Below are 11330 nucleotides of genomic sequence, written 5' to 3'. Positions count from 1 at the left end.
CTTCCTAGCATGTCAAACTAAAAAATAAACCAGTACATTCCCAAAAATAAAAGAACAACACAGACAGAAACCAGTATAAAGGAAAATGAAAAGATCATCAGATACTTACACAATGATGGCGATTGCAAAGAAATCGTTGATTGAAGGAGAGGCTGTAGGTATAACCTTACGGTCTCAAACAAGCTGGCGGTCCTTTGTTTCTTTGGCTGGGAGAACATGCAAAAGCAAAAAGCTCTCTGTGATGGCTTCTTGTTTTGTCTCTTTTCTTTTTTCTTTGATGAGTGTAAAATAAGAGGAAGAAGATGTCCAGGGCCTTATATATAGATAGTAAAAAAGTGTAAAAAGGGATTAATCTGAGCCATTGGCCAAAATCCTTATAAAATCCGACGGCCAGGGACAAATGACAAGATGGTACCGAAAAGGTGGCAGGCGAATGATCGTGGGCGGATTTCCAAGGTGCTCGAGTACCTTGGATGAGCAATACCCGACTGACACGTGTCCACCCTAAAGTATGTGTGACGGTGCAGTTCCCGAGGAAAGTAGTTCAAAATTTTCCTTCTCATTGGATTCGAACAAATACTTTTGAGGGGGCGAAATGTTACACCCAAATTTCGAGCCTTAAGAATTGTGATCTCGAAAGCTGGATTCGTCAGGAATGGGCTCGTAATGTCTGGAACACGTGTCCGTAACCTAGGCACCGAACCTACAAAGCAGGGGCACTCTCGAAGATGGTGGCCTCGAAATCCTCATCAGCTCGAAAGGCAGACATCGAAGTACGTCTATTCTCGGATGACCTCGCATCAGGGGTTCCAAGCCTAACATAAGTATGAGCTCGAAGCCACATGATCTCAGGGAAAATGCTACAACTCGAAAGTCATTAAGAGACCTGGGTGAGCACGGCACTGACGATGTAGATTGATAACTTTGAATATCTTAGTGAGTCATTTTGGAGAGACGTAGTCTACATTTATTTTTGTAAATCCCCTATAATATAGGAGTATTTATTATTCAGTTATACGTCCCTTGGTCTTTAGGGGACGTTTCCTTGTATATAGGAGTTACAGGCTTTCAATGCCATTAAATTTATTTACATATACGGTATAACTTCCCGAAACGTATGGGATAGTATTCTGAAATCTCCTCTATAAATATAGAAGTAATGCACAATTGTAAATGACCGAAATTTTGGATCTTGAGAGAAACTCTGGAGAATTCATTCTTGAAGAATTTCCAGAAATCATCTTAAGTTCTAATAACAAAGACTCGTGGATTTGACAGAGTTAACTGCTGAACCACGTAAAAAATCCTGTTTGTCTTATTGTATTTTTCTGGCCATAACTATTTATTATTTTCGTGCTCTTTATTCACTGTTGACGAAAAGCGGTGTCAACAATCGTCAATAGATATTTTTGGTTAAAATTTCATTTAATAATTTTATATAATCATAATTAAAGATAGTTGAAGCATATAACCCCTACATTTAATAGAGCATTTTTAAAAATAGATAGAAAAAATAATTTTTTATAACAATTTATGTTAACCCAAGATATGTTTCCAAGAGGGGGGTGAATTGGAAATTTAAACTAATTTCGGAAATTTAAAACTTAATATGCCAAATTATGCAATAAATCAAATTTATCAAGCAAAAGCAAATAATATGGCAATCAAATAGATATAGCAAATAATTAAACTTGTAATGTAAATAGTTGAAGGTTAAGAAATCGCAAACTCTCGAATTTTACAAGGTTCGGTAGAACTAAGCCACCTACGTCCTTGGTCTTCAAAGCTAAGGACCTAGCTTTGAGTTCAACTATCGAGCCAAGTTAGCGGGCTTGACTAACCCTTACAACCGGGAATTTTTCACCAAGGTATTTCCAAACCTCTTACAATAGTTTTCCACCACCAAGGACTATCAACCTCTTTTTCGGATTGTTGAAGTGCCAATCTCACTCTAACCGGGTTTTTTACAAAACCGGTGCCAACCTGACCTCAATCTCAGTATGAGAATGTGTTTGATATTACAAGCAAAAATCACTCTAGAAGTATGATAATACAATGAGAAACCTAGAGTGATTAGCAAGCACACTTAGAAGAAATAAATACAAATTTTGGCTCAAGTGTGTGAATATGTGTTTGGATGAGTAAACTTTGAAAGCTCTTTGAAATCAATGGATTTGGTTTGGTATATGTAATAAATGCTCAGCCAACAACCAATTTGAAGTAAAAGACGAGTTTATATAGAGTTTGGGAAAAAACTAGCCGTTTATAGCCGTTAGGGATTAATTTGCAAAGCTGTCTGCCGCGAACCGGAAGTCCGGATGAGGGAACCGGAATTCCAGTTGGAAGCGACCGGAATTCCGGTTGCCCATCCGGAATTCCGGATGGCAAACAGAGAGCAAAATCAGTTTTAAGCCTATTTTCCCATTTTTCAATTCTTTATAACTTTTAGCTCGTTTATCCGATTTCAAAAATTCCAATTGCGTTACGAGCGTATCGGGATGTATTTTCTTAAAAGTGAATTTAGGATAATTATTTCTCATTTTAAAAAATCACCATTTTTTAGTGCGTGAGTGAGCCAAATTCTATACTTATGACTTAAAGTATACTTGCAATCACTTTACAAGACTAAGAAATGAAGTTAAACCTTTATCTTGAGTTTCTTGAGTCTTGAAGTCCATTTCGGGTCGTTTCCGGAAAACTTGGTAAAATGACCATTTTGCCCTTGGTCATAATTTTGACTTTGAAGTGCTAATTCACTTTAGTTTTTGCTACAAAATCAACAAATCATTAGTAACAAATAATAATCAAATATTTGTTAATCATCAAAACAAGGAGACTTAAGAGTTTGGGTCAACAATCTCCCCATTTTTGATGATATCAAATATTTGATTATTTTACAAGGGAAAGAAGATATTTTTAAATATGAATATTAGATTAGCTCCCCCTTAATGTGTGCAAGGATAAAAGAAATTTACCTTTTAGGTTTACCTTGCATGATTTTGTAAGCTCCCCCTCAATATATCACTTAAGTTCAAATAACATTGTTAGTCTTAGATATTGAGGTTTTGCCAAATATTAAAAAATAATCCTATCACTTCTCCCCCTTTTGATTCATCAAAAAGGATGGCAAAGGAATTCACAAAATAAATTATAAACAAACATAGATTAAATAGTTTAAGCATTCATACATAAGGCATAAAGCCATGCAAACACATAAGTACATAGAAAAATAAAATAAAACATAAAGGAATGCAAGACTAGAAAAACATGCAAATGCCTATGATGGTGGCCCCCCAAACCGCCTCATGTAGGCCCTCATCTCCTCCATTTCATTACGAACATCTTGGAAGCCTTGTGCCATGTCACTCCGCAGGTTGGTAAATTGAGTGTTCATGTCGGTGTGAAGACGAGCAAAGGCTTCCTCAAGGTTGAATTGAGATGCTTGAGGCATTGGAGCTTCTTCTTCATCGGCTTGCTCCTCGTCTTCACTTTCGCTTGCGGGTAGCCCAAAGCTCTCCTCTTCTTCACTTTCGTCGCCTACTTCAAGGCCCTCTTGCCTTCTTTGGCCTCTTTTGGGAGTGAAGACCCACTTATTGTTGATAAGAGCATACCCTAAGCTTGTGAAAGATTTAGGACCGAGCTTATCCCCTTCGGTAGGATCAACCTTATTTTCACCCGAGATGGGAACTCCTAAGAGAGGTAGGAGGTAGCTAAGGAGAAAGCCAAATGGGAGGGACTTAACCATGTTGGGTTTATTCACATCAACAATAAACCGAAGAATAAGATGCCCTAGGTTGATTCGTGGTTTTTTGGTGAGGATAAGGTATAAAATGAATATATCGATGTTGTTGACCTCATCATTATGACCACTTCTAGGAGCAAGATTGTTGATGATAAAAAGTTGGAGAATTTTGGCTTCTAAAGTAAGATTGTGAAACTTTGGTTTGATGAAAATGGGGCCTTCTCCACAAAGGACTCTAGAACACTCATTCATAGCAAAAAGTTCATCATTCTTAAGAGTGGTTTTTGGTTCTAGCAAGAGTCCCTCATTTGGTGCTCCTAGCAAGTTATTGAGAGATTCTACATTAAGTTCAAAGGGAACATCTCCAATAGTGCCTCTAACTCCTAGGGGTGCATGGTTAGGTTTGATGCAAGCATAGAAGGCTCTAACCAACCTAGGGTACATGGGTGTCTTAATATTGATAAATGATTTCCACCCTAACATTTCAAAGTGATAACTGAATTTGACACAAGCTAGGCTTGGAAGGTCACAAAACTTACCTTTGATAATAGGCCTAGAGGAGAAAGCTTCATGGAACCTATTGAAGTCCTCTTGGTTGTAGAAGAGAGTGGGTTCATTTCTGCCTTTAGCCCTTTTCTCCCTGATTTTTTCAGCATTGAGAACCCTCTTGCTCTTCCTTGGGTTGGATGATGAGGCCATTGAAGGGAAAACAAGAAAAGAAAGAGAGTTTTGGAGAGAAATGGATGATGAAGTGAGGGTTTGAGGGAGTGATTTTTGAGAGGAAAGAGAGAGGAGGCTTGTATTTTAGGGTGTAGAGTCAGAATGGGGAAAAAGAGTCGTGGGTAGGGTTTTTATTTTGAACAAAATGCATTTAAAAAAGGCAAAAAGAACTGAAGGGCTGCTGTCAGGCGCCAACCGGAATTCCGGTTGGTCTGTGCACAGCCAACCGGAATTCCGGTTGGTGCACCAGCCCAGCCCACTTTTCGAAAAAGTTCCCAAAAACTTTGTTTTTAACCCAATTGACTCCAAACTTTTTCTAACACCTAAAATATGAGAAAATGAACATGTTCAAACAAGAAAATCTGAAAAATGTTGAAAAATGACGATTTACGGTAAGTTTTAAAAAAGAATTCAAGAAAGCCAAAAACCTACCAAAAACGAAATCTGTTCAACCAAATTGAAAAATTATTTTTCCAGCAGTTTAAGAATATTAAATATGAGGTGTGTGAAGTGACGGAATCGAAAAATATTGAAAATTGAGAATTTTGGGTAGATTTTTCGAAAAATGCCTTAAAAGGCCTTGAAAAGTAGAAATCTACCAAAACTGAGTTTTATGCATCCAAATCGAAAAATTCTTTTTGAAACACCTCAATAATGTTAAATGTGAGATGTGGGAAGTTACGGTTTTGAAAAATGATGAAAATTGAGCATTTTGGGTAGATTTTTCGAAAAATGCCTTAAAAAGGCCTTGAAAAGTAGAAATCTACCAAAAATGAGTTTTATGCTACTAAATCGAAAAATTCTTTTTGAAATAGTTCAAATGTGTTAAATGTGAGGTGCTCAAACTGACGGATTTGAAAAATGTTGAAAATTGAGTAAGTTTGGCGAAAAACACTCATTTAGGCAAAAACTAACAAATTTTCAATACTTAGCATACCTAAAATTTGTTCAAAGCGTAATTCAAGCATAGAAACCCTATAGGCATACTAGATAGACTTATTTAGACATGTTCAAACACATAAACACATATACTAAGCACATATGCCAAAATTCACATATTTACTTAATCAAAAATGAGTTCAAAGTTCACCAAAAATTCATACCATGACCTATAATTTGATTTTTCAAGGAGTACAAAGTCATATATCATTTAGTTAATTTATTTATGCATTTGAAACATCTAAATATCATATTGAGAGTACATATGCATAAATTTATAAGTAAAGAGAGATATGATACCAATGATTTAAAGTCGCTAGTGAACCTTATATTTCATTGAGGTTGGTCATTCCTAGCTCTCTTCTAATGAAACTAAATCTCTCATCACTAAGAGGCTTGGTGAATATGTCCACTAATTGAAATTCGGTGCTTACAAAGTCTAGTATAATTTCACCTCTTTGGATATGGTCTCTAAGGAAATGGTGCCTTATATCAATATGCTTGGCTCTAGAATGCAAGATTGGATTCTTAGAGAGGTTAATGGCACTAGTATTGTCACACTTTATGGGTGTACATTCAAAATCAACATCAAAATCCTTAAGAGTTTGTTTCATCCAAAGTATTTGAGCACAACAACTACCGGCGGCTATGTATTCGGCTTCGGTTGTAGATAGGGCTACCGAGTTTTGTTTCTTGCTAAACCATGACACTAAAGAGTTTCCTAGAAAGTGACATGTTCCACTAGTACTTTTCCTATCCGACTTACAACCGGCAAAGTCCGCATCCGAGTAACTAATGATTTCAAAGTTTGAGTTCTTGGGATACCAAAGTCCTAGATTCATTGTGCCTATCAAGTATCTAAAGATTCTCTTAACGGCACTTAAGTGGGATTCCTTGGGACATGATTGGTACCTAGCACATAGACCAACACTAAACAAAATATCGGGTCTACTAGCGGTTAAATATAATAATGAACCAATCATACCTCGATACTTGGTGATGTCAACATCCTTACCACTTTCATCCTTGTCCATCTTTATGGAGGTGCTCATAGGGGTTTTCATGGACTTTGCATTGGCCAAGTCAAACTTTTGAAGTAGATCCTTGATGTACTTGGATTGACTTATGAATATTCCATTCTTTTGTTGCTTTATTTGAAGTCCAAGGAAAAAGTTGAGCTCTCCCATCATGCTCATCTCGAATTCACTATGCATACACTTTGAAAATTCTTCACAAAGAACATCATTAGTAGCACCAAAAATAATATCATCAACATATATTTGTACTATAATAATGTCTTTTGATTTTCTTTTAATAAAAAGTGTATTATCCGCTTTTCCCATTGAAAAACCATTTGAGATAAGAAAAGTGCTTAAACGATCATACCAAGCTCTAGGAGCTTGATTTAAACCATATAATGCTTTCTTTAATTTGTAAACATGGTTAGGTTGTTTTTGATCTTGAAAACCGGGGGGTTGAGAGACATAAACCTCTTCCATAATGTATCCATTTAAGAAAGCGCTTTTAACATCCATTTGATACAAGACAAAATTCTTGTGGCATGCAAAAGCTAATAACATTCTTATGGACTCAAGTCTTGCTACCGGGGCAAAGGTCTCCTCATAATCAATTCCTTCTTCTTGATTGTAACCTTGGGCCACTAATCTAGCCTTGTTACGCACAATGACCCCATGCTCATCTACCTTATTTCTATAGACCCATTTTGTTCCAATCACCGATTGGTGTGATAGTCTTGGAACTAACTCCCAAACATCATTTCTAATAAATTGATTTATTTCTTCTTGCATAGCTAGAAGCCAAGATTCATCGAACTTGGCCTCTTTAAAATTCTTTGGTTCAATTTGAGAAATAAACGCAATGAAATTACACAAGTTTCTAAGGGAGCTTCTAGTTGTGACTCCTTGTGAAGGATCACCTAGAATTTGGTCTATAGGATGAGCACTTTTGAACTTCCACTCATGAGGGAGGTTAGAATCCATACCTTTGCTTTCATTTACCTTTTCCTCGGGTAGTTCCTCTTTGGGAGTTTGTGATGGAGCGTTAGATGATTCTCCAATGTCAAGCTTTTGAACCTCTTCTCCCAAACCTACAACATCATCATCTACACTTTTGCTTGTAGGAGGGTTAGACTCATCAAATGCAACATGAATAGATTCTTCAACAACATTAGTTCTTTTGTTATAAATTCTATAAGCTTTACTATGTGTTGAATAACCTATAAAAATTCCAACATCGGATTTTGCATCAAATTTTCCAAGGTTATCCTTGGTGTTCAAAATATAGCATTTACATCCAAAAACTCTAAAATATCCAATGTTGGGTTTTCTCCCTTTCCAAAGCTCATAAGGGGTTTTATTCATGTTAGGCCTAATGAAAGCACGGTTCAAAATATAACAAGAAGTATTAACGGCCTCGGCCCAAAAATATTTAGGTAATGAGATTTCATTGAGCATTGACCTAGCCATTTCTTGAATTGTTCTATTCTTCCTTTCGACAACTCCATTTTGTTGTGGAGTTCTTGGAGCCGAAAAGTTATGGTTAAAACCATGTTCATCACAAAACAATTCTAAAGCATCATTGTCAAACTCTCCACCATGATCACTCCTAATGGAGGTGATTGAATACCCTTTTTCATTTTGCACACTCTCACAAAATTTAACTAGATTTTCCAAAACATCATTTTTGAGTTTAAAAAATATAACCCATGTAAATCTAGAAAAATCATCAACAATCACAAATGCATAGTATTTACCACCTAGACTAGCAATTCTTGAAGGACCAAATAAATCAATATGAAGCAATTGCAAAGGTCTAGAGGTTGAAATCTCTTTCTTGGAATGAAAAGATGTTTTAATTTGTTTTCCAAATTGGCATGCATCACAAAGTTTATCTTTAACAAAAGGAATAGATGGCAAACCAACAACAAGATCTTTTCTAACCAACTTTGAAATAGAATCCATACTAGCATGTCCTAATCTTCTATGCCACAACCAAGAATTATCATTCATAACGGTTAAACATTTATTTTTGCTATCAAAGGAATCAACATCAATAACATAAACATTATCCTTCCTTTCTCCAACAAAAATAACTTCATTGGTTGAAGCATTTTCAATGGAGCATTTTGAGGATTCAAAAACAACACGAAAATCTTTATCACATAGTTGACTAATACTAAGTAAATTATGTTTAAGGTTATCAACAAGAAGCACATTTTTAATACATGGAGAGTATATGTTACCAATATCACCAATGCCCAAGATTTTTCCTTTTGAATTGTCTCCAAAAGTGACAAAGCCACTTTCCTTGCTCTTAAAACTCGAAAATCTTGATGGGTCACCGGTCATATGCTTGGAACAACCACTATCCAAGAACCACAAGCTTTTGCTCTTCCTTGTTGATTCCTACAAAAATAAAATCATTTGTTGGCCTTTGGTACCCAAACAACTTTGGGTCCTTTCTTGTTAGTTTTGGAACCCTTTGGTACCCATTTGGTCTTGCCTAGATATGCATATCTCTTTACATGACAATATGAAATAGTATGACCATCTTGGTTACAATATGTGCATGTAAAGTGTGGTAGGCTAGTTGGTTTTACAAAGAAGTTTCTCAAAAAATTTTGTTTCCTACTAGGATCATATCCAATACCACTTTTTCCAAAACCACAAGATTGACTCCCTAGCATAAGTTCATAGCCTTCTTTACCTTTTGTAAAAGTATATATGTCATTCTTAAGGCTTTTTATGTTATCATGCAATTTTCCAATTTCTTTCTTATAGGAGGAGCAAGTAGTACATTGAGATTTAGTTAAGAGTTCTTTTTCATTTAATTTCAAAATCTCAATTTCTTTTAATAGCATGTTGGTCTTTTCTCTAAGAGTTTGATTTTTAGCAAGCAATTTTTCAAAATCATTAAATAGATCCTTAAATGAACTAGACAACTCATCATATGGTATTTCTAAGTTATCATCATCATTTTCACTATCATAATTACTTTGGCTAGAAATGCTTACCCCATCATCAAGAGCCATCATGCACATGTTAGCTACTTCATTCTTCTCCTCATTGTCGGAGTCCTCCTCATCACTATTGAGCCAATCCGCCAACATTGCCCTTCCTTTGTATTTATTTTTCTTTCTCATTGGGAAATCCATCTTCATGTGACCGGGCTTCTTGCATTCGAAGCAAATTGGTGGATCATCTTTGCTCCTTCTTTCTTTTTCTTTTGAATCACTTCCTCTTTGTGGCTTCTTCCCAAAGTTCTTCTTGAATTTCATGAACTTTTTGTACTTCTTTGTGAAGAGTGCCAAGTCCTCCATGTCACTACACATGCTATCCTCATCGTCCTCACTAATGGCACGGGAGGAGGAAGACTTGAATGCAATAGTCTTCTCTTTCTTCTCAACTTCCTCTTCATCTTGTGCACTCATGAAAATTTCATGGTTCATGAGTGAGCCAATTAGTTCTTCCAAAGGAAGTGTTGAGAGATCCTTGGCTTCTTGAATGGCAATCACTTTGCCTTGATAGGCTTTGGTGAGACTTCTCAAAATCTTGGTCACCATCTCCTTTTGTGAAAGTACCTTGCCAAGAGAATTCAAACCATTAGTGATAGTAGTGAAACGAGTATACATGTTAGCAATAGTTTCATCCGCTTTCATCTTAAAGTTCTCATATTGAGTAGAATAAATTTGAATTTTAGTTTCCTTCATAGCATTTGTTCCTTGATGAGTGACTTCAAGCATTTTCCACATATCATAAGCGGTAGAGGCTTGTTCAATATTTTTGAACACATCTCTATCCAATCCACATATAAGTGCATATTTAGCTTTAGCATTCTTAGAAAGCATTTTCTTATCTTCTTCGTCATATACCTCATATGTCTTAATAACTTCTTTATCATTAATGACATGTTTAGGAATGTAAGGACCATTAGACACTATATGCCACAAATCATAATCGATAGATTGAAGATATGTTTCCATCCTAATTTTCCAATAGGGAAAGTCTACTCCATTAAAGAATGGTGCTCTAGTTGTGCTTAGACCTTCTAACATGTTATTTTGTGAATTACTTGGAAACGCCATGCTCTAGATTGTAAAATCTAATTAAATAAATGAGCCCTAGCTCTGATACCAACCGGAATTCCGGTTCCCTCATCCGGACTTCCGGTTCGCGGCAGACAGCTTCGCAAATTAATCCCTAACGGCTATAAACGGCTAGTTTTTTCCCAAACTCTATATAAACTCGTCTTTTACTTCAAATTGGTTGTTGGCTGAGCATTTATTACATATACCAAACCAAATCCATTGATTTCAAAGAGCTTTCAAAGTTTACTCATCCAAACACATATTCACACACTTGAGCCAAAATTTGTATTTATTTCTTCTAAGTGTGCTTGCTAATCACTCTAGGTTTCTCATTGTATTATCATACTTCTAGAGTGATTTTTGCTTGTAATATCAAACACATTCTCATACTGAGATTGAGGTCAGGTTGGCACCGGTTTTGTAAACAACCCGGTTAGAGTGAGATTGGCACTTCAACAATCCGAAAAAGAGGTTGATAGTCCTTGGTGGTGGAAAACTATTGTAAGAGGTTTGGAAATACCTTGGTGAAAAATTCCCGGTTGTAAGGGTTAGTCAAGCCCGCTAACTTGGCTCGATAGTTGAACTCAAAGCTAGGTCCTTAGCTTTGAAGACCAAGGACGTAGGTGGCTTAGTTCTACCGAACCTTGTAAAATTCGAGAGTTTGCGATTTCTTAACCTTCAACTATTTACATTACAAGTTTAATTATTTGCTATATCTATTTGATTGCCATATTATTTGCTTTTGCTTGATAAATTTGATTTATTGCATAATTTGGCATATTAAGTTTTAAATTTCCGAAATTAGTTTAAATTTCCAATTCA

General features: G+C 36.0%; 1 protein-coding gene across 1 annotated transcript; it reads right to left on the bottom strand.

The window, feature by feature from the left end:
• Positions 1–5727: 5727 nt before the first annotated feature.
• On the bottom strand, positions 5728–10475 carry LOC133795870 (uncharacterized). Its single transcript, XM_062233328.1, has 3 exons — positions 9861–10475; positions 7555–8793; positions 5728–6996 (listed from the first exon to the last, which is right to left on the bottom strand). Exons 1-3 carry the CDS (start codon positions 10473–10475, stop codon positions 5728–5730), a joined length of 3123 nt encoding a protein of 1040 aa, XP_062089312.1.
• Between the last annotated feature and the right edge of the window lie 855 nt (positions 10476–11330).

Source organism: Humulus lupulus, chromosome 8 (assembly GCF_963169125.1).
Source record: "Humulus lupulus chromosome 8, drHumLupu1.1, whole genome shotgun sequence".
NCBI lineage: Eukaryota > Viridiplantae > Streptophyta > Magnoliopsida > Rosales > Cannabaceae > Humulus > Humulus lupulus.
Note: the sequence above shows the minus strand (reverse complement) of the source record. Positions and strands in the feature narration are given on the sequence as shown.